General features: G+C 39.4%; 1 protein-coding gene across 14 annotated transcripts in view; it reads left to right on the top strand.

The window, feature by feature from the left end:
- The window catches only part of CARF (calcium responsive transcription factor), a 33,102-nt gene extending 9,891 nt beyond the window's left edge, over positions 1-23,211 (top strand). For 2 of the 14 annotated variants that reach the window (XM_063162367.1, XM_063162363.1), the window contains exons 7-21: positions 3,308-3,497; positions 5,689-5,809; positions 6,707-6,850; positions 7,280-7,513; positions 7,907-8,069; positions 9,000-9,075; positions 10,671-10,801; positions 11,795-12,158; positions 12,632-13,336; positions 16,969-17,068; positions 17,686-17,728; positions 19,035-19,198; positions 19,577-19,630; positions 19,922-20,085; positions 20,202-23,211. In XM_063162367.1, the coding sequence (XP_063018437.1) occupies positions 3,308-3,497; positions 5,689-5,809; positions 6,707-6,850; positions 7,280-7,513; positions 7,907-8,069; positions 9,000-9,075; positions 10,671-10,801; positions 11,795-12,158; positions 12,632-12,750 (1,542 nt within the window). In that variant the 3' untranslated portion in view covers positions 12,751-13,336; positions 16,969-17,068; positions 17,686-17,728; ... (2 more) ...; positions 19,922-20,085; positions 20,202-23,211. Of the gene's footprint in view, positions 1-3,307; positions 3,498-4,795; positions 4,817-5,688; positions 5,810-6,706; positions 6,851-7,279; positions 7,514-7,906; positions 8,070-8,999; positions 9,076-10,670; positions 10,802-11,794; positions 12,159-12,631; positions 13,337-16,936; positions 17,069-17,685; positions 17,729-19,034; positions 19,199-19,576; positions 19,631-19,921; positions 20,086-20,201 lie in introns of those variants that run through there. The other 12 variants (XM_063162375.1, XM_063162364.1, XM_063162377.1 and 9 more) reach the window with 12 other exon arrangements.
- The last annotated feature ends 201 nt before the right edge of the window (positions 23,212-23,412 follow it).

Below are 23,412 nucleotides of genomic sequence, written 5' to 3'. Positions count from 1 at the left end.
ATGACAGAGCAAAATTTGCTGACTTCTGCAACTGTCCATGTGGTTTGTGTTATCACATGGAAATCAAAATCCATGTGATTGGCCAGTGTCAAGTCTGAGGTGGGAAGTTTCTTGAGACCAGCTACCCCTTCCTCCTGCTGCCAGACTCTTCCTGACAGATGTTTATTTTACTTTCTCTTAATACTTTTTAAAAGGAAAGCTTTTAAATACTCCATAGATGCGTAATCTCTTTAGATATTTCTCCCATTATTTTTTCTATTGGCTTGGCCACTGGCAACTAGAAGTTTGAGGGACCTAGACATTGAATTTCTTTCTGTATCTGCTTAGAAACAATTTTAAAATTAAATATATTAATCTATTCCTTTTGTATTATGCCATTTATTTAATACAGGTGGTACCATCCACTCTTATGTCCACATAAATGTTAAGAAGTCAGAAAATTCTTAGCTTGAATTCTTCCATGGTGGAGATACCATTTTTATAGAAACAGTTGCTTAAATCAGTTCGACAGTTAGTTCATAAAATTCACTGTGTTTTTAGCACTATGTGGTAGATTCTTTCCTGTCTTAACATCCATGTGGCTTATCTGAATCATTTATAATTGGTATCATAGTATCAGAGGACTTAGGATCTGCTTTGTCTCTCTATTACAAGAAATTTCACCTACCGTGATTAAAATTCACAGTGACATTTATAGAAAGGTTCTTCTTTTTAAAGAAAAGGAAATACAAATAGTGTCTATTTCAATATGTTCTGAGGACACAAACATCTCCCTCTGCTGTTCAGCAGAACTGTTGCCTGTAAGCATTAATCCTCCCTGATCCACCAGAGAGTGCTGGGATGTATTGTGCCTTTTTTTGGGCATAAGCTAGAGACACTGGGATTTTGAGGTGTCAATTATCTTTCAGGTGTCAAAACGTTTTGTTACTAGTAGCAGAATTGAAGGGTCCTACTGAAATTTGGAGATCCAGTTTGGATATGTCAGCTCACAATTCCCCTCTTTGAGTTGTCTGCCAGAATTGAAACAAGCTTAAAGCAGTTTTGCAGTCTCTGTGACACACAAGGTGTCAGCAGGGGAAGCCACTGCTCTCCTAAGGCCAATGACTCCTTGGGCAGTTGGGACTGTGGGCAAACACAGAGCAGTAAAAGCTGGCTGCCTCGAAATGTTCAGCTTACACTTGCTGTGTCTGGACTGCAAAGTGCCTCTGTACCCTTTCCTCAAGGAAATCTGCAGTCTTGATGTGTGTACTCTAGGGTTAGCTTTTATGTACTTTGCTGAGGCAAGGCCAGGGGAGGAAGAAGGAATCACTCAATTTTTTGGCTTGAACCTTGGAGTTAAAGGGCTGAAGAGCATGTGATTGCTTCAAAGTAATTACATTGTTGCAGAGTTAATTTAAACAGTTTCTTCTAATAACTTGTATTTAGTTTTCAGTGGTCTGATCAGAATGCATTTCCTGCATGTATCAGCCTACTGAAATAAAATGTAATTAAAACTGCATTAACTAACCATACAATTAAATTTAAAACGACATTAATTAACCACTATTTGTCTGAGGAAGGTACTCTTGTTTGTCCATTTTTTTCCTACGTGCTGTATGGTTTTCTTCTTGTCCTCCTCCTCCCCTTCCACCAGTTTAGGGAAAATTATCTAACTTGGGCAAAAGCCAGAATAGGAGAGAGTTCTTTAACTGTTTTTGCTACTTTTCTGGCACAACAGTTTTGTCAGTCTTCTCATCTTTCTAGAATAAAGTCAGTGACCTATTTTTAGTGACAGATATAAGGTATGGGTAAAAAAAACCAGCAGGTTTTGCAACATTTATTATGTGCAGTGGTGCTGTAATCCCTCTTCTGAAAGGCAACATCCCAGACTTCTGGAAAGAAAGAAGTTCTGGTACTTCTCAGGCTGCTTTCCTTCTCCTGAATTTTTCAGATCAAGTTTTGTTCAGAAGTATTATTTATAACTTCTAGCTAAACAATTGCCAATGTCTCTTGCTCCCACAGCCGTGTGAGTGCAGCCTGTGCAGACATGGTCAGCTGCTGCAGCAGTGCCTGCAGAGCAGTGAGCTCTGAGGTGTGAGCAGCTCGTGTCCCAGTGACTCTCACCCGCTGCACACACAACCCTCCGTGTCTGCCCTTGCACCAGCAGCAGCAGCAGCACTGTGCTGGCCCAGTTCAGTCACAAGATCGTCACTGGTTCATTGTTGACTTCAGGTCTTGCTAACCACAGACATTCTGTTTTTCTTAGATAAGTGTGAGGCAGGTTTTAAGCAGTTGTTGCTAAGGTATCTGTTGATAACCTTGGGCAGACACTGTTGCTCTTTTGTTGTCAGTGTTATTTAAACATCTAGCTGTTCTGTCAGTGAAGGTGGCAAATCAATCAGACCTTAGTACTCATTCACCATGTGTTTTTCCTGCTGTTAACACTGTAAGACTGAGCTGGCAAACTACTCTGGCTGTTACAGCTGCTTGGCCAGCCTGACCCTCAGCTGCATATGAACAGAAGCAAGTGTTGCATTCTGAGTTTGGATGAAAAGTTCTTCTCTCTTCCAGTAATTTTATTGCTTGTTGGCTGGCCTTGGCAGACCAGCACCGAAACAACTGCGATGGAACTGAGTAGCTGGAGTAGGAACTACTGAGTAGCTGGATAACTTCTTTGAGTCAAGTTAGATGCAATTTTTGTGGAGTTGCCCTGATATTAGCAGAGTTAATGAAACCATCCTCAGTTTGCACATGGCAAATCTGGTATAGTAAGTTTCTGTGTAATGCTGAGAATCAAGAGTGCCTCAAAGGCTGGGAGGGATGTTGTGTAAGACATTCATTTCAGAGTTAGTGCACTAAGTAGGTGAGACAGTTACTGGTGGTATGGGCAGGTGCAGTGTGTGTTGCAGTAGATGCAGAGACAATTATTAGTGATTCAGAGCTCCTCTATGGCGGTCAAGTGAAAACCTTAATCTAACACTAATTTGTCTAGTCAGTGACTGCAACAGAAGTATGTGTTGGTAGTAAACTACGGGAGTGAAGTTGTCCTCTGGAAATCAGAGTTGACAGTGACTGTAACCTTTTTAGGGCTCTTGGTGTTCTCAGGGTCTTGAATGACTGACAAACTCCTGACCTCAGTGGGGATTGCTCTTCTGTTAGATCCTATGATAAATCTCTTCATGAGGATACTACTGTGGGGACAAAAAACATGGAGTGCCAAAAATCTGTGCCTGTGTTCTCAGCTGCCGGAGTCCCTGAGTGCTTTCATGCGTAGCGTTAGCAGTCAGCTGGGTGAGTAACGCTGTTGTTTCCCGTCCTTTCCACGCAGAGAATTGGGGACTCGTACCGCGGCTATTGCGTGAGCGAGGCAGAGTTAGAGAGCGTCCTGGCGCTGCACAAGCAGCAGACACAGAGCGTGTGGGGCACGCGCCAGTCTCCGAGCCCCGCCAAACCCGCCACACGCTTGATGTGGAAATCCCAGTATGTCCCATATGATGGGATCCCCTTTGTCAATGCAGGTAACTAACTTTTGTTTTAATAACTACTTGCAAAATTTCAACATCACCTCCCAGCTGGCCGCAAAGAAGAATCTTTATGTTGTTCCTTAGTTCTGATAAGGTTGAGACACAAACATAAAAAAAGGAGCAGCTTGCACACTGCTGTGAGAGTCTGAAGGAGATTGTTTCCTTTTTTGTGTTTTGCTGTGATTGTTTCCTTTTGTTCTTTAGAGATTAGCTAAGTACCATTTGATGGGAGTTCTTGTGATGAGATCTTTAGGGAGAGGTCTCATTTGCTCTATTGGGATCTGAAAGGTCTTGTAAGGGTAAGAGCTTGTTCGATTATTCTTGCCTAACTTGAAGATCTTTAGAAGAGTTTGTTGCACAAGAGTCAATAAACTATTTAAATTGCAAACATTAAAGTAATAAATAAATAAATTCAAAATGCCAAACAAACAAGCAAGATAATCATCAACAGACCTCAGCAGAGAGACTTTTAGCATTTGGGGTTCTTTTTGAAATGTTCATGCAGACTTCACAGCTTGGTAGTTACATATTTAGCTCATGCAGTACATACGTGAAATTGCCAAGAGTTTAATTTGGATATAAAATGAACGGGCTTTACTTGCTACATAGAGAAAATGAGTGACAGGAATGTAAGTTATGTTTGGGGTTTTTCCTTTTTTTTTCCCTGAAAGTTAGTGAAAAAGGGAAATGTTAGCACCAGTTTTAAAGTGTCAGCCATAAACTGTGAGGTAAAAGAAAACTAAGAAATAAAAATCAAAGCAACTTACTCTTTTTTTTCCCCAACATGCGTATGAGACATCTTTAGTTTCATCTAAATCATTTGGTATCTTATGGAAACACATTATGTTGCTTTTATATAATACTTCAGAAGTTTCTGGGTATATCACTTGTGGCATAGGCAGCTCCTTGCCTGCTTACTTGAGTACACAAACTATAAATAAAATATAACTAAACATGATGTGGAAGAAATTTGGAAGATGTTCCTTTCTTGACCACTTTAATGCTTTGCTTGTCAATCCCTTTTGTTAGAGTTCTGACTGGAAGAAGTCACTTAATTTTAGTTTAGAGCAAAGCAGTATTTGTTTGAGCCTGTCTGGTTTTGTATGGGTGTACTGTGCTGAAACTGTTATTTAGCAGTTAAGATTTCTTAACTGCAAGGCTGAGCTTTTATGGGACAGCATGGTCTGAAGTGTTGATTTAAGCCAAGAGGCTGGAAATGTCTGCTGACCTTGTCTCATGGTTTGACCCCAGCTGGAAATCACCACAGAGCTGCTCACGCATTCCCCCAGTGGGATGGGAAGAGAATTGAAAAGGTAAAATTGAGAAAACTCATGAGCTGAGATAGGAACTGTTTAAAAAGGTAAAGGAAAATCCACACACACACAGTCAAAGCAAAGTAAGGAATTCATTCACAGCTTTTCATCCCCAGGACAGTATTTGTAACAGTTACTTGGGAAGACAAACACTCTAACTTTGAATGTCCCCCCCTTCGTCCTGCTTCCCTCAGTTCTATATGCTGCACATGATGCCACATGACATGGAATATGACTTTGGTCATTTTGGGTCAGCTGTCCCAGCTGTGTCCTGTCCCAGTTTCTTGTGTCCCTCAGCCCCCTCATTGGTGGGGTGGGGTGAGAGGCAGAAAAGACCTTGACTCTGTGTGAGCCCTGCTCTGCAGTAACTAAACACCCCTGTGTTATCAGCACTGCTTCCAGCACAAATCCAAAACACAGCTTCACTCTGGCTGCTGTGAAGAAAGTTAACTCTATCCCAGCCAAAACCGTCACATCTTTGATTTCAGCTGGGGATTTTTTCTGTTGTTTTGGGGGTTCTGCTTTTTATGTTTATTACCAGTGCTGTGCTCCTTTGGTAGCTTGCAAGACTTCTGATCTTATAAAGTACTGGTGCTCACCAGGGCAAAGTCCAATATTTTGCCCTCATATTTGAGGAGTGCTGTGAGGTGTAATAAGTTTGAGAAATGGTTTAAAGTGCTTTGTGTTCTTATATGCTGGGAGAGAAGCATTTGCATTGTATTTGCTTGCTGTACCTGAGGGTTCTGCCTTCTGAAGAGTCTGATGGCAAACAGAAATGACTGCTTCAGAACTCTCATCTCTTCTGTAGTTAGTATTTTACTGTAATGAATTAAGTGGTTCCTTGAACAGAGAGCATTACTTTCTGTTTCCAGGAAGCAGAGCCATTGTAATGGAGTGCCAATATGGGCCAAGGAGGAAAGGATTTCAGCCCAAAAAAGCTGGTGAGCAGGAAAGCACCTCTAGCCAGCTGTACAAAGCCACTTGTCCAGCAAGGTAAGAATTATATATAAAGCTGTAAGAGTGACTGAGCATCCTAGGAAAGCATTCTTTCTGTGAGCCATGACAGAGCACTGGTTTGGGATGGTAGCTGATACTCACAGCTCTTGTAGCTCTTTTGCTTTATCTCCTTGATAATTTGAGGTTGATACTTTTGTAGAGGTAAGGAGGAAATGCTGTCCTGTCTGACTGAATAAGGCTGAAATTTGATAGGTTCTCTGCAAAGTAGCAATACATCACTCTATGAAATACAAGTGGGATTCATTATCTACCTGAGCATTCACAAGTTATTGTGGTTTCCTTTGGTGACTATTTCTGCTTCTAAAACTCTGTCATCTTATTTGTTGTTTCTTCAGGCTTTTAATTGCACTGATATCAGTCAATTATCCTAATTTAGCACATGTCCTGTGTGCTGAAAGAGTTACAGTTCTTCCTGTTCACTGGGGATTTTCTCCTTCTTCAACACTAATGGTTTTTTTTCCTCACCCTTGAGCATTCTCCTGGGTGCTTGTTCAGTGTTCACTGAGCTCAGAGTGTGCTTGATGATAGTTGCAGCTAGGTCTGTATGTGCTCAATTCTGCATAGCTGGGTGAACTGCAGCCTGTTCACAATTGGTGTTGTGCTTTTACTATAGTCAGGGACGAGGGCTTTTGCTGAGGAGTAAAATCACTCTGGCTGAGTGGCTTCCAGACCAGAAATGTGTCTGTCAGCATCCATACCTATTAATGTATCCTTAAGAATTTGAAGTTCTTTTAGAGACTCCTCACACCTGACATCACTCTGCTTGAACTTTTTCTATATTAATGCCTGATATGAAGTAAGTGGGATTTTTGCCTTTCCCTTCCCAAGGACAAAGTATACTGATGGAGAATTTTTTTTATTCCTCCTTGGAAGGATCTATATTAAAAAGGTCCAAAAGTTTCCAGAATACAGGGTTCCTACTGACCCTAAAATTGACAAGAAAATCATAAGAATGGAGCAGGAGAAAGCATTCAACATGCTGAAGAAGAACTTGATAGATGCTGGTGGTGTGCTCAGGTGAAACTTCCACTTTTTTCTTTATTTTCACAAATGAAGCCGAAAAGAGCAGTATTTTACTTGATTTTTTTTTTTTTTTTTTACTTAGTCACTTGTTAATAGTAAAAAAATCCACAATGTCTTTAAGACTTCTGTGGCAGTGAAGTATTAATTTGGTAAATGTGTTAAGCACTAAGCTAAGGAACTTCAGCAGGTGTTTCCATGCAGGATATTGATAGAAATAGTCGTATTGTTTTAGGGTTGATCTAGTTTGTTTTGCATTGAAAGGTATGAGAAGGCCCCAAGTTCTGAAAGACATTTTCTTGCTCAGGGGCTGTAAAAACTTGTCACACTGACTAGGTTGTTGGTAGTCCTCAACTGTTCCCCCAAGACACTAATTTATTGCCTTTGATTGAGAATTGTGTGTATAACCTCTCTCCTTCTTGCTAGGTGGTATGTACAGTTACCTACTCAGCAAGCCCACCAATATCATGAGATGGAAACTTCCTGCCTCCCTCCTTCACCATCCCATCTTTCTGTGTCTTCTCCTGAGGAGGAGGAGGAGGTCATTAGGGATGAGAACAGTACTCTGCCTTCTCGACTTCATCCTCAAGTGGCAGACAAGATCCGAGAGCTGGTGTCTCAGGGAGTGGAGCAGGTCTATGCAGTGAGGAAGCAGCTAAGGTAAGAACTGTCTGCAGTGCTCAGCCCATAGTGCTGTATCTACTTCTGTAATTGATTCATTTGCTTTGCAGCTAAAGAGCAATGCTGGTGCATTACTGAATCTAATTCCCAGATGTCATAAGTCTGTTTTTCCCAACTTTTGATATCTTTTCATATCATTGTAGATAGCCTCCTGTAAGAGCTGCTGTACTCTTTAAAGTTACTTGATTAAATGGGGGTTTTAAATTCCAAATTCTGTAGCCAATGCACAAAGAACTGTCTCAGTAGATCATCTAGCTTGCTTTTGTCCTGTCATTGCAACAATGGGAGGGAGAAGGTAACAGGGTCTCTTAACAGCAGGAAATAGTGGAATATATTTAAGTATAGTAATAAATGTCCTTTAACATATGACAGAAAGTATGTGGAAAGAGAATTGTTCACACCTGATGAAGTGCCAGAAAGACATAACCTGTCCTTCTTCCCCACTGTGAATGACATCAAGAACCACATTCATGAAGTGCAGAAGTCCCTAAGGAATGGAGAGATGGTGTATGATTCAGAAAGTATCCCAGCAACGGTATGTTGGCCTTTGTGTATCTTTTTGATTTTTGGAGTTAAATACTGGAAATCTTAATTTTTACCACTTAGCTGTATTTCATCCAAAATTTTCTGTGACTTTATATTTCCAGCAGAAATATTTTAGTGGAATCTGTGGCTGAGTAAGACTGGATTAAATGTGAATAAAATCTTCTGACCTTATTCAGTATTTATCTTGTCAGCAGTAGACTGCGTGAACTGGAAGCCATTGGTGTAAAAAATTGACACATGGCATAAAATTTTATTCATGGCTTTGTCACTGTCTATGTTTTGAAAAAGCTACTACTACTTTTCAGTAGCTGAAAAAATGGGGGTAAAGTGTGTCTCAGATGCTGTCTAAATTAGGACTTAATAAACATTTTGAATGTGTTGATAGTAATAAATGCACTTTATAGTAATTGCAGTGAGGTTGGAGTTGAATCTTCTGTTAAACCTTGTTCCTTAATTTTCTTCCATGTATTGAGTATTGAAGTGTACACAGTGATCCTAACTTTCCCAGTTATGAGACTAACTGCTAAGAAATGGCTGATTTAAAATCAGCTTTGACAAACAGCACTGTTAAATCATGCTGTGTCATCAGTCTTTTCCCTCTCCCTGCACTGGTGTAGCCCAGGTGAATGAGTGTGCTTGTTAGTTAGCCAAATGGTTTCACTATTTTATATTTTAAAATTAAACTCTATTAAACTCTTAAGAGCAGGTAAAGCAGATAATCTTCCTCATACACACTGCGTGTTTAAAACTCTTTTACAGTACTATTTTTTTGTGGATCTAGAGGTCCTAAAATGCCTAATTATAAAGAAGTAAGCAAATGTAGTTTTAGACACTGTTTTCTTATCAGTCCTGTATTGAGCCTGTGTTCCTGTAGACAAGCTTGCACCCTTTCTGAGAACTGAGTTCTTTTTCCTTTCAGCTGCAATGGACCACAGACAGTGGGAATGTCCTCACAGAAACAGTGACGATTGCGTTTGCCTCAGCACCTTCTGATGGTAGGACTGCACGTGTAACCTGTGTCTCCAAATGTCTTTTATTAGCTGTGTCACCCAAGTTCATTTTCCTTCCCAGGAGGTTGCTGTCATGTCCTGTCACTCAGGTGAACTTAAGAAGGATTATTTTGTCATAACTTTTTTGGTTTACTTTTTTTTTTATTTGACCACATGTGTGGAAAAATAGGCGTAGTCATGATGGTGTTGGCAGAAGTATTAAAATTATAAATTTGGCTTTTATTTAGCATCTTCAAGCAAACAAAAAATTTAGTGAACTTTTATATGAACTGTATACATATTTGTTTTCACTTCAACATATATGTATATACACATATATGTTTTAATATACATATTTGTTTTAATTTCAACTTGTGCCAAATGGAGACAACTGTACATTTAAGAAATCAGGCAGTAACAGAACTTGTTTGTGCAGAACTCCCTATCTCCATGTGATCCAATTTTCTTTGTAGCAAGTAGAGATTTGAACTATTACCTTTTTTCCCGGGGGTGTCACTATAGAATACAGCTCAGGGAGAGAACTATCTCTTCCTGCATGTGAACATTCATGTATGCATATGGGATCTCTGTATAATATTCAGAATAGTCTAAATATTTGAAGTACTTGTGTTCAAGAAGATTTATAGGTTTGTATGTGTCTTCTGGTCAGTTGTCATAGTTAAGAGAGTGCAGATCATTATATATGTTGAAAAACCTACCTCCACTCAGATTGCTGGAATTTTTTCCTGTGATTTTCTGATAGAAAATCTTTTGCAATTGATAATTTTCAAATTTTTGCATTCACCAGACTAATCTGCATTCACAGGGCAAGTTCCTCTGTTACCTCCATAACAGTGGAACTAAGAAATAAGAAGCTGAGCACTGTCTGCCTGTGTCTGCATAAAGCTTAACCAAAATGTTCTGGGTAGCTCAAATAGGAATGATCTCATGAGAAGTTTTCTTGCAGAAATTGTTATAAGCAAATCTCAGTTTTTGCAAAACTTCAGGAAATTAGGTGCATCATTCTTGCATTGAATAAGTATTTTGAGGATATTATATAATCTGTAGGCTGAAAGACCTCCAGATAAATGGACTTTAGATGATATTGCATAGAAGTTAATGCTGATTTCACAAAGATGGGGAGTGGTGAGACACCGAAAATTTCCTGTGTAGATCTTTATTTTGAAAGACAACCCTTTCTTTTGATACCTGTGTGTTTCTAAGCCCTTACTCAGGTATAGTTATTGTCAAATTATTTGCTGCTTTGCTAGAAATGTTTCAGCTTTTATGTTATGACTACAAATTCAAAGCACAGTGTAGGGTGCAATTACTTTGCTCTCAAGAACAGATTTATTGGTGCCTCTGGTTTTTGCTTTGTACAGGTACATACAAATTTCCTGCAGTATCGTCTTTCTGTCATACCCAGTCTTCTTTCTTTAGCAACCAAGCTCTGCAAAGAGAACAGCATATATGTATGGATATGTATGTCTTCTGTATATCTGTATTGAGATTGAAGGGAGTTTGGTTCACAGGGGAGGCTTTTATTAAACAGGAAGAAGAGATTTGTCATAACTGTCTGCTTCCTCACTTTGGCACCACAGGGAGCTCAGGAGTCGAGTCAGTCATCACCAAAGCAGAATCCAACCAGAGCGGGGAGTCCTTGGTGCCAGAAACAGCTCAGCTGCTGTCTTCACTCTCCTCACTTCAGCCCAAGATATTTGCACAGCTTCAGGTACAGTCAGGTCATGTACAGAACATCAAACATGCTGTGCTGGAGGTGCTGGAGGCAAGCTAGAACAGCATGTTCCCTCTCAGCAGATCCCAAACGTAGCGGGGTAACACGCACAAGGAAGTAGCCGTCAGCTCTTACTCTGGTTGCTCCTGCATGTCACATTGACCAGATAGCTGTGGTGCAGGGGATCCCACTTCCATCTTTTGATACTTTGAAGTTAGGGTCTCCTGTGAAGGCAAAACCAAGAGGATAACAGCAGTGGGTTTCCACCTCAAACCAAGTCCATTTTCCACGGTCCAGTCATTTCATAATGAAAATGCTGCAAAACTGAGGGGAGATAAGACAATCTTGTTTATTCATTTTAAATCCTTCTCCAGCCTCTTAAGAAAATATCTTAAAATCCTGAAACTGCTTCTAGCTCAGAGCTGTAAACATGCAGGTTGAAAGGCTGGAGAGGGAGGGATAAGAATGTCATGCTAAAAGAGCTTCTTTTAAAGCTCATCTCCCTTCAAAGCTGGCTCTCTTATCCCTCTTCCTTAACTACTTTGAAAATCTGCCTTCGTATTTCTTGAACCCCAACAAAATGCACTTTTTCCCTAGAAAAATGATCTGTAGTAAGATTCTGTTCTACTTGCTGTTTCTTCTCTTTCTGAGGACAGCCTGACTCCATCTCACATCATTTTATTTAAAGCAGTGTGCTTAGCTTGTAGTACCCACCTCTTGTGGGAATGGACAGTACTGGGGAATGATCTGAAACTGAACATCAATCCAAAATTAGAACTTTATGGTCAGAAGCAATCTTCTAAATGCTGCTGGATTCCATTGTCCTAATTGTTTTCAAGTACATTTTGAGCCTAGAGTTGCTGGGATTGAGTGTTCAGAAGAGTTAATGAGTAGGAAGTCAGAAGCCACCTAGACAATACATGCTGTTAAATGCAAACTCTTTCTGCTGTAACTGCTGCTAGGTTGGTACTTCTGCCTTCTCTTCCACAGGGATTACAGCTGCAGTCAGCATTTACCTCGACAAACGGATCAACAGCCCTGCTAGCTGTAAATAACCATTCCCCTCCCAGCCCTGCAGGTCTCCTGGATTCCCTGGGGGGTGCAATAGGCAGCCATTCTCTAGCACTGGGTATGGGGCACAGTCTGCAAGGTGCTGGCCTGACACAGGACAGTGCTGCTGTGCCTGCTTTTGGGGCTCTGCCTGCCTCTGATCAGAGTCTGCTTGCCATGGGCCAGCTGGTGCCAGGCGAAGGGGTGGATGACTCCAGAAGCCTGGAAGGAGGAGTGCAGCAGATTCTCTTGGGAGATGTGCAGACTATCCCAGTACGGATTGTGGACAGCCAGCCAGCACTTAGTAAGTTGTAGTTTTCTCAATAATATGTCAATAATAGAATAGAGAAAATACAGTGGATTTTGTTCTGCGTGTCTTGAAGAAAGGAGACAAATGTGTTGATAGTGGGGAACTCCAAGACAGACTTCTTTCAGACAATTCTAACTAGTTTTTTTATTTTTCTGTGGGAAAGGGGAAAGATGTTTTTTGTGGAAGGGATTTTATATCTCCAAACATTTTATTTTTTTTTATAAATTGGTTTAATATTGTTACTTGAGGGGAGCCTTACTGGAGCAAGTTCATGTCATCTTGCAATGCTTTAGAGCACAGTAGGTGACATAACTGGCTATCAAGCTAAAAAGCAGTAAACTTCATATATGCCTTAACTATTAGCTTGAGTTCCTGAAATATTTTTCTTTTAAATGCACAATTACTGGGGCTGAAGCATTGTCAATGGAGTTTGAACTTCAGTGTTTGATTTTTGTTTTGTTTTTAAGCTGAAGAAAGTACAGAGGGTGTTGTTACTTGTGTGAGCCAAGTTAAACAAGAACCAAGAGAGAAAGCATTGTCTATGGAAACAGATAAAATCAGAGACTGCCACAGTTCCTCACCATAGTTCTTCACCTTCACCTGTGAAGCCTGGAAGGATTTTCAAATTGGAGAACTCTAAATGTCTTGGAAGGAAAGGCAGGTGCTCTCAAAGTACTGCCATTCTTTTTTAATTTCTATATGACTTTCAGAATAAGCATATTTTAGAGTACTTCTGATAGAAAGCTGTTTTGCTTGGACTGATGGGGCTCACTGCCAGCTCCAGGTCATTCCGTTGCCCCGTGGAACACCACCTCACTCTTCTGTTTCAAGTTTTGAGTAATTTGGATTCTATCCAAATGGTCATTTTGTTCATTGTTTCTGAAGGTCTTCCACAATTTAATTCCTTAGCTTTAGAATGTGGATCACAATGCTGGGTTCACATTTTCTGCTTGAAACCCTTGACTTTTATTGTACTACAGAGACCATAGAATCTGTCAGCTCCAAGATCACAGAATCCAACAGCAAAGTGGATCAGTATGGCAATGGTTTTGTGACAAAAGGAAGGTCCAGGATGCTAAACTTCAAAGTGATAAAGGACATGGATGCTTAAGAAAATGCAACTTTGACCTGATCATAATGTTAATGGTGTGAAGATCAAGGAGAGGAGAAAGGTGAGGTTTCCAGGTGAACATAAGGTTGTATGATAAAGAAAAGTGGGTGAATTGTAACAGTGAATGTTTTTGACTTGACACCTTTGAACTTAAGTTCTGGCTTTATAATGAGGTTCATTGATGCATGCAGCCTTCCTTTGCAGCGGTACTGTGATTGCAGTTGGTCATAACAACTAAATGTAGGAGTCTTTCTCATGGAAAATGATTGATGCTGCCATTTCAGCTTATCTACCTCTTACTTTGAGCACTTGAAGCTATCAGCTCAGACAAATGTGATTTAAGCTGCTGTTGTTTGGTATGTAGGGCTTGTGGATACATTCCTAACAAAGAGAAGCCCAAGAAAACAAAGGAAGCAATCAAAGCACTATATCCAATATGCTGTCACCACAACATTCAGAAAATAAACGAATCTTTTTCAAAGGTGACAAATTCTAAGACTTATGTGGTCCATACAATTCAAATAATTACCAGGAATCTTTAGAAAATAAAATGTGATAAAAATTAAAGTTTAGTAATATTTGAGGTAAAGCCATAGTAAGTGACAAGCACTGAGCTGTGTAATGTGTGACAGACATTTAGAAAAAAAAATCACACCTACAAATAACTTGGAATCAATTTAAAGCTGTAAATGAAGTAAAACTGATAACAACATAGACATCAAGTTAAGCAATTGCATTGTTTGCTTCAGATGTTGAATTCCTAGAGCAACATTCAGAGTAGTTTCTATACAGCAATAGGAGCCTTTTTGTTATTAGTTCCTGCTAACTAGTTGAGAGCTTGATCATAAAATAGGGGGTTTTTTCTGCATGCTGTGGAAGAATCCAGTGTGAGGATTCTCTCTTTTTCAGACTTGAAAACAAGCAAACAAATAACCCCAGGGAAATTTATTAGTTCATTTATGTAGAGAAGAAAGTGTTGTGAATATTATATGACCCAAAATATTTACATTTTAAAATTGTTACTTTACCTTGCACTCAAGCATTCACAAACATCTTCTAAACAGTGGCGATTTAAAATTATTTTTTCATTTTATTTAAAGCTAAAACTTTCAAAAGCCTTACATTGAACTTGAGTTCTGAATGCCTTTATATGCAAAATCTGTTAGGTGCTATATCTTAGTCTTAACATATATCAACTTCTCTGAGGCTAACTAACATTATAAATATTATTTGTTTAAAGCTAATGTTTCTGGGTTAGGTCCCATTAGAATTTTCCAACAGGATTATGCTCTTATTAAACAAGAGCCAGTATTTTATCAGGCAAGTGCATTAAAAAAATCTCCGTTTTTTCGGAGCCTCTAATATTTAGTATCTACACTGACTTGTTTTATGGTATGCTTTACTCATTCCTAGGTAGGAAAAATCCCACAAGATTCACCTGTGGCACTTATTTATTTGGTTGGGGTTTTTAATCTTGCCTTATTTGTTTGTTGGTGGTTTTTTTTTTGGTAGGTCATTTTGCTAATTGCCAAAATATCTCCCAGATGGAAGTTGTCTGCTGCAGTGTTAGTTCTGGAGCGCTCACTCAGCAGTCCCCTTCTCTTTTCCAGCTCAAAAACTGCATACCAGAATGGTTACCTCCTTCTATGCTGCTGTGTTCAATAATTCCGTCATGGCCAGCTTTTCTTAAAGTTTAAACTATTGCGTTCCAACCTATATTCTTTTTCCCTATATTGCTCTTTTTTTAAGAATTTTTCCTCATTGCTGAGAATCCTTCTTTTCAAAAGAATAAATTACAGCTAAAGATTACCAGCAAGAGGTTGTTTCCGTTTTAGTTCTCTTCAAAGCAGACAATACCTTTGTGATTGGAGTAAAAGCTTAAGGAAAGTCAAGCTATATTTCCATCAGTTCTTGCTTAGTTCCCTCATTAACAGTTCTGGTTCGTGCACAGTTCTTTCCACCATGAGCTACAGTTTCCTCCTGTGCTGCACAGTATTTCTGGTGGTATTTCTGGTTTTGAACTACTGCTCACAGCTGGAGAAAACTATCTTGAATTGCAGGTTCTGAAATTAATTTTGTATTCTATCCTGATTTGCATGGTACTCTGAAAACAATAGAAGAAAAAGTTGCAAGAATTTTAAAGAAGCAATAAAGAATTAGTTGTTTTTAAAAGCTGGGGATCAGACTTGCAATTCTGTTATTCTATTTATTGGGAAATTTATTTTAAATTATTCTTGAGTCAATACTCACATTTTTGTCTTCAGTTTTCTTAATTTTTGCAGAATTTCAGTTCTTTGTCTTCCAGATACATATTTCAGTTTATTACTCTGTCATTTATTTTAATTTAATGTAATAATTCTTTTTCAAAGTGTGTTTTACATTTGTTTTGTGCGTGTTGCTGAAGGAGGAATATGAACTCACCCCCATGTCCAGTCTCTATGTTTGATTTAATGTATTTTTTCACTAATATCCACCTATATTTTACAGAGAAGACTGTTATGTATCTGAAAAAGATCAGAAGTAAATGGTGCCACGTGTAATTGTTAAAGTTGTTTAAATAGAATACTCAAGGCTGATTTTTCAGAGTAATCTATGTAGCTTGATGCAGAGTACTTGGTTATTACTTTGTGTTGGCATTGCAGATGTTTACTTTTTCTTGTGGTTGTTGTGTGCAAGCGCTTATTTTGAAAATCTAGAATTCCTGTCCTTCAACAGTACTGTAAATGAACAACTGATTCTCCAGTTATCCTTGGTTATCCTATGCACTTATCCTATCCAGTTATTGTTGTTGGTTGTCTGTAAGAGTGATTGGTTGTGTTACAAGAAGAGATGTGCTTCTGTATGTGCATGCAAAGATAATCTTTTGGTAAAATGTAGAGAAGGTGTAAAAAGGTACATATCTATAGCTCTCATTCGAGGCTGGAGGCCTCTTGGACAGAAGCTAATACTGGTAATGAGTGCTTTTTGTGGTACAAAATTATTGCAGTTTCCACAAAATTTAGAGGCACAAATGTCTGTGTATGTATGTGTATGTATATTTTTTTTCTATAGTAACTTAATGTAAAATATTCCTTTTCAAATGTAAACTACTTGTTCTTTTCAAGTACTGGTCTATTTTGTGGCTATGGGGGCTCATGGGGAGAAATGCAAGAGCTCTTTCAGGGCAGTGGATTTTAAGGATGATGGAGAACAAGTAAGACAGCTTCAGGGAGAAGCTTCAGGTGGAAGAACTACTTCAGATGGAAGAAATTGCTGAAAAGCAAGGATCCTGCTGGGAGGGCAGATGGGGGCTGTGCCTGGGGGGTTTTGGGGTTGAGAGCCCAAGGGCTCAATGCAGTTCCTGAGTCTATCCATAGTCCTCTCTATGCCAGTAGTGGGTAGTGTGAGTTCATGGTAGGAATTTAAAGGTATGAAGAGAAGGGAAGCCTGCCCTGCCCTTAAAAGCAGAAAAGCTGCTTCAGTTTTGGTGAGCACCAGAGGCAGATAAGTGACTCCTCATAGTCTGAGGTGCCCATTCTTAGCTTCTGATATAAAGAAGAAACTCCTCTTGAAGCTTCAGCCCAGGGCTGTAGACTCTTTTTCTTTACCTGTTTCCAAGGAAAACAAACCTTTTCTTTCCAACTGAATTAACCTACTGCTTTTCTCATCCCACTGACTGCAGCTCAGTATCTGCCCAAATGTCTCTTTCTTCAGACTTATTAAGGCTTCCACAGAAATCCCATGCTCTCAGGCCCTCCAATTCTCAGTGTTTCACTGTTGGACTGTTGAAGGAGCTGCTGAGTTCACTGCACAGGTAAACACTGGTGAGCTTTGCCCCATCAGTTTTTCTCCCTCTTTCCCCACAATCATAAGTACATATATTCCTTTAAATTGCATTAAGGTTTTTTATTTGCCTGCTTAGGGGTTTATCGTTGTTACTGGGATGAGTATGAAGGAGCCCTATTTTACAGACCATTTACATTCACAGCAACTGAAAAGATTTGATAAAACAAGGAGGAAAGGATGGTTTCTGCCAGCTGTTAGGGCTGACCTCTTTCATACCACTTGAATTCCTGATTCTGGCTGTGGGTAGTAGATGCCTGTTAAGTTGTCTGTCTGTTGGCAAAAGTGCAATTTTCTCCCTTAAGCCTATTCAAGCAGATAGGTTCTCAGATGTTTAGGTAGGAAGATTCTGTTCCATTAGGGATAGAAAGTGTGATATAGCTAAGAATGGTAGGAAAAGTTACTGCTCTTTATTGGTCTCTGATGAGAAAATCATCTTTGATCTGCCTTGCCTTTCTGAACAAAGCTCTCGTAGGAATAGACTTCAGAGCCTATCCCATCAGTAGCAATTATCTTCTCCCCAAAACAATGCACCTCATTAATGAATGAAACCAGCCATGTATAAAACTGGTGATGTTAATTTTTTAGGTCAGAAGCTATCCAGCTGGCCTATCCAAAAACAGCAGCTAAGGTATGATCTGGGGGGAAAAGGAGGGGAGAGCAAATAACAGGAATGTGTGTGCATATGGTTTTTTTTTTTCCAATGTAAGCTCTTACATCTTAGTATCCCATTCCATTTCTGATGCACATGACAAATGAAATGTTTATTTTCTGAAGGGATTTGAAGTGTTTTCTGGAGAGTCTTCAAAGGAGTGATCATAAATAGTATTGCTGTATCATGCAAACTACTGGTACATGTTTGTCAACTAGGACCCCATCCTGTTCTTGTACAGAAGGGGTTTTAAAAGCATGGAAAGCTTTACATGTAGTGTCCTTGTCCTAAGGAGCCTTCCCTGGACAGGAAAATAGGAGCTGTGGGAGTAATTCTCATCAGTAGTCTTTAGCCTCTGATAGATAGAAGACACCTTGCAAAAAGCATGTATATGATAGTCCCTCACACAAGTCACCTTTGGATACTTTGTAGTTTTAAAGTACATATGCATACATATATAGATGTATGTACCTCAAAATAAAATGGAGATATGACTATAGTTGTTTGCACATAGTTCTTTAATACTATTTTAATTACACTTATCTGTGGTTAAATGATGCAGATATTTTAGGGCACATGTAGTCAGATCTTTTATGTGGGTAATTGGAATTCATGTTTTTACTACAACCATCCTTCACTCTCTGCAGTGTGGCTCAGTTGGTCATTTGGCATGTACTGGCTTCTGTTAATGACATTCTGCCTGTTTAAACAAGAGCATGCTGTTCTGAGCAAATTAAATTTCTCACTCCTCCTGATCTTTTTTCTAACAGGGATTGATATGGCTCATCATGAAAATCTGTTTGTAGTATAGTGCTTTCACAAGAGTTGATTTCTGGGTCCTCACTAGGAAGGAACTAGAGGGCAAAAGCTTACATACTATTGGATCTGCCATTTGGACGTTTGTCTAATTTGTCTGGATTTCTATAGCAGGACAGTGCCAATACAGCATAAACTGCCACTAAAATACTGTAAACATTCAGCTCTCTCCCTTGGTCAAGTGTTGACAGTTCAGTGGCTCCAGGAAAGATCATAGGAATATTTCTGCTCTTTGGAGAACAGTTTCTGTTCTGTAGATACTATTTAGAACATAATGGGGTGTGGCAATCAAATGGCAGTAGGAGAGCCAGAAACAGAGGTGTGTGTTGGCAGATCAGTGAGAGAGGGAGTTCAGTGCCAGTGTCCTTGTGCTAGACTGACATTGTCTGTGCTAGTCCTGAAAGCAGCCTTGACAAGCAGTGATTGTCTCTGTGCTGACATAGCTGTTCTTTCTGCTTGCCCACTCAAGAAGTTCTACAAGCCTTCAAGGAACGTGGAGAGCATGAAAGTGTGTAAGATCTTGTGAGAGGACCTGCAGGAATGAAACAGAGGAGAATAAAATTTGATGACATGACTTCTATGTAATGCACTTTCTTTGGTGGGAGGAAGAGGATTTTCCAATAGAGAATAAAAGTAAATCTTCCTTTTCAGAATATTAGTATTATTGTTGACTCTCTCTGGTCTACTCAACAAAATGCCTAGTGTTTTGACAGATCTCAATGTTTTTATGAGTGTGTCCTAAGATGTTAATGAATACTCATTCATACTTTGCATGTCATACTGAAACTGTAGGCCAGTGGCATCTCCTTGATCTCTTTACTGTCTCTGTGCATTTTATTAAAGTAAATAAAAGCTTGTTTATAAAGAAACAGCAGAGAACTTTTATCCAGAGTCTTTCAGATACACACTTTTTACAGAGTAAGCTTTAACTTAATAATGTTGTATTATTTCTAACCCTTTAATAACCTAAAATAACCAAAGCCTTTTCACTTTCTTTTTCTTTTTATCCAGAACATGAAGCATTCCAAACTACCCCTCAAAACCACCATGCTTAGAGCCTGAAAGGTTTGGCACTTTTCTTCCTCTGTAGGTGATCTTCCATCTGTGCTGTGTTCAGTGTCTTGCCTCTAACACCAGAGTCCATAGTTAACACCTGTCCCATCACATGAGGGCACTTTTTCATTTGCATGACCTACCTGGTCACTTGACAGCATGCCAGTAACAATTTCTGCAAACCACCTTTTGTTGATTAACATCTGTCACATCCAACAGAGGACACTTCAGTTGTCAGAAGTGTGCAGGTGTTTCCCCCTTGTCTTCCACTTTTATCTCTTAGTTCATTTGCTGTTTTTTCAGGATCACTTACCTCTGAGAGTACTCCAGATAACTGTCAAGAGACCAGAGCAGAGAACAGAAGAGGAAGACAAGTTTGCAAAAAACTGCTTGCAGGAGATAGAAAGCTCTCAAAGTTACAGCTGAAGATGGCAATTTCTTATTGCTGAAATGGCTCACTTTATATGGTAAATGTTTTTTTAATATACTGCTTTTTAATTGTTGATTTTGTTACTATTTATGCTCTGAGCTCACATCTAATAAAAGCTAGAATGTTAATTGTGTATTTTGCTTTTATCTTCAGTGTGCTGGTTATCTTCTGAATGCAAACTGGTCTGATAACTCTGTGGTTTTGGCTGTTGACAAAGCTGTTATCACATCTGAGCTGTTCTGTACGTGGAAGGAGATGGAGGAAATGGGAACCTTCTTCACCTGACTTCTGCTGAGAACAGATGATCTGTGGAAAGAGGCCTTTACTAGTTGAAAATCAATATCCTCACATTAATTTCTTGGCTGCACAGGTTTTTCATGTCAGGTGCTAGTGCATCTCTAACTTCGCACATAATACCTCTCACTGGCCTAGCCATATTTTTTGTTGTCTCCTACCACTGTACTCATTGCTTTTTGGGAGTGGGGAAATAGTTTTAACATGTTCTGATTTTTGACTTTTCTGTCTTTCTCCTGTTGCCTCTTTCTCATACTCAGAGCAGCACAGAAACAAATTTTTCATTTTAGAAAATTTCTCTGTCCTCAGTTTTGTTTGGGGGTTTTGTTTGAAATGTAAGCTATCATTGCATTTTGCTTAAGGAGTGGGAAATACTGGGGTGAGCTCCACTGCCCCCTTCACTCCAGAAGTCCTCAGAGGAGGCACCTGCCACAGGTTCTGCTCCTGCACCTGTATCTCCACATAGGCCAGCACAAATACAGAGCTGTGCTGGTGATAGCACTTGGTGCACCAGCACCTTATCAGTACAAAGTTATTGCTGTGAGTCCAGCTCAGTCTGTGGGTCTGCCCCACTGTGTCCCACAAATGACTCTTTGGGCACAGCTTGAAAGAGAGCACAGGAGATGGCCAGGAAGTTCTTAACGTTCAACTTTGAGTTTGTGCTTCTGTGTTGAGTTCGGGTGCCCTGGTGTGGGTGGTGTGCCCTGTGCAGGACACAGCTGGTTCCTGGCAGCTCTGCAATGGACACAGCACACAGCTGAGCATATCAGTGAAGCTGGGGCACCTCTGGGGAGGGGTCTGCAAGAAAGGGAAAATGCTGCATGGCACAGAGGAGTGAGGAAGAAGGTGAAACTGCCCTCTCAGCACTAAGGTCAGAGAACAAGGAGAGGGAGGAATTGCTTCAGGTGCCAGAGCAGGTGTGTTCCCTGCAGACCACAGAGGATCACATGCCAGAGCAGGTGCAGATTTTTCCTGTGGAGAGGACCATGATGGAGCAACAGAAAGGAGCTGTTACAGACTGCAATGCCCATATTCCTCTTTGCCTTGTGCTGCCTTGGATGAGGGGAGACAGAGAAGCTGGGGGCTCAAAGTTGAGTCTAAGGAAAGAGGGCAATGGGAAGGGAATGTGCTGTTTGAATTTGCTTTTGTTTCTCAGTGCTTTAATCCATTTTAATTGGCAATAAATTAAATTAGCTTTCCTCATATTGATTCAAATATTGAAATTTACACCTGGGCACAAGTCATGGTGGAAAATGCTGATGTCTGTTTGATCACTGCAAGTTACTATTGCCTTTAATTTTTTATTTTTAAGAATTGATTTTGTATGAAGGAAGTAGGGTATCTTGTCTGAATCAGGAATTCCATTTCTGGACGTATTCTGGTTAGGCCTTTCAAATCCAGCATACTCAGTTCACTAGAGTAGATCTCAGGTGGAGAATTAACTCAGGAACATGTCTAATCCCTTACATTTCAGCTGGAAAACAATACCAGATATATTTTTACAGGTTTGAGCATGGGAGAGTCATTCTGAGGAGAGGATGCTGCAGCAGTAGATTCTACTTTATATACTTTGGTAAAGCTGTTCTTACAGGTGCTAAGGGTGTGGCATCTCCCCAGTATTGTGTCTAGCAGTGCTTCAGAATGGGGCAAAGTTTGTGGTGAGTGGCATCTTTGGTGGAAGTGCTGTTAACTTTGGGAAAAGAAATAAGCAGAGTTTGGCAATGAGATTTATATTCTTGTGAGATTATTTTCCTGATTAAGAAGGGAACTTCCTTTAGAGGGTAAGTTTTATATGTAAGTTCTTACACCACCTTTGGAAAATACCTGGCACTGGACACCAAGGGTTCCTAGTCAGGGTACTATGATGCACTTACTGCTTTATAATGGGGGCAATGGAATATAAAATTGATGGATAGCTTCCTAACATTAGCTAAATTAATCTTTTCATCTTCTCTCTTCACATTTCACTATAAAGAGAAGAGTCTCTGTTACAAGGAACATGGTGAATTGTTAGTTGTCCATAAAACTGTTTATGAACAGATGGATGAAAAAGACTTCTTTGATAATGAATTAGATGAGCTTCAGAAAGAATTGTACTTTGACTGTAACTTCAAGTATTTTCTTCCAATTGTATCACTCATTATTGATTATTGTCTTACTGTTTATTTATGGATAATTTATTTGTTAAGCTTTTCTGGCCATGTCAGGGCCATAGAAGTAATGCATATGGCAATTCTCTTTTCTTTTTAAGTTTTATAGAAGGGAAAGGAATTATTCGGGTTTTTTTAGCCACCATCTGCTCTGGAAAAGTCCATGATTATCCATGTTCCATAGCTACCAAAAATATTTTGTGCTCAAGTATTCCATAAACTTGAGATTTTTCCTTGGATCAGGCAAAGTGAATTTAACATCTTAAAAAAAAAAAAAAAAAAAGGCAGACTACACTGGAACCAAATCTAGCATCTTCAGGAGCTGTGACCTAGGGTTCATCAGTTGCAATTGTAAAAAGATTGAAAAAGATTGATGTTTTCATAGTGAAATGTTTTTATTCATCTAGTTTAATCTATGAACAAAAGTTTCTCCATTCCTCTTATTTCAGACTTCTGAACTCCTTTGCAAAATGAGAGATTGCTAGTGAGATTAGCTAATAACTACAAAAATGGAAAAAATTTCACTGGGGACAGGTGCTAACAAGATGTACCATAAAGTCAGTCAGCATAATTAACATTAGTAAGGTAAGAAGTTTCAGAGATTAACTGCAGCCTAATACTTTTGGTGGTACACTGATGTTTATTCTGATCTTGCAAACAAAAATAATGTTTGTGACCCCTTGAAAGAACTGGGAAATAAAGCACTTTCTAAAATGCCAGTCTGTGGTGCTTTTGGTTTCTGTTGGCTTTGTCAGGCTTTTATTTGGTGTCCTTCTTTTGTGTATCCATTGTAGGGTCTGTTTTATCTGATCTCTTATGTAGAATAAGTTAAAATAAGTTAATAGTTAATACTTAGAGCATAAGACACAAGTACTTCATGGCAAGATATGATATTTCATATATTTTCTAACAAATAGTAG

This window comes from Melospiza melodia, chromosome 8, assembly GCF_035770615.1.
Source record: "Melospiza melodia melodia isolate bMelMel2 chromosome 8, bMelMel2.pri, whole genome shotgun sequence".
In the NCBI taxonomy this organism is placed as follows: Eukaryota; Metazoa; Chordata; class Aves; order Passeriformes; family Passerellidae; genus Melospiza; species Melospiza melodia.
The sequence above is the reverse complement of the archived record's forward strand: the minus strand, read 5'-3'. Positions and strand labels throughout refer to the sequence as shown.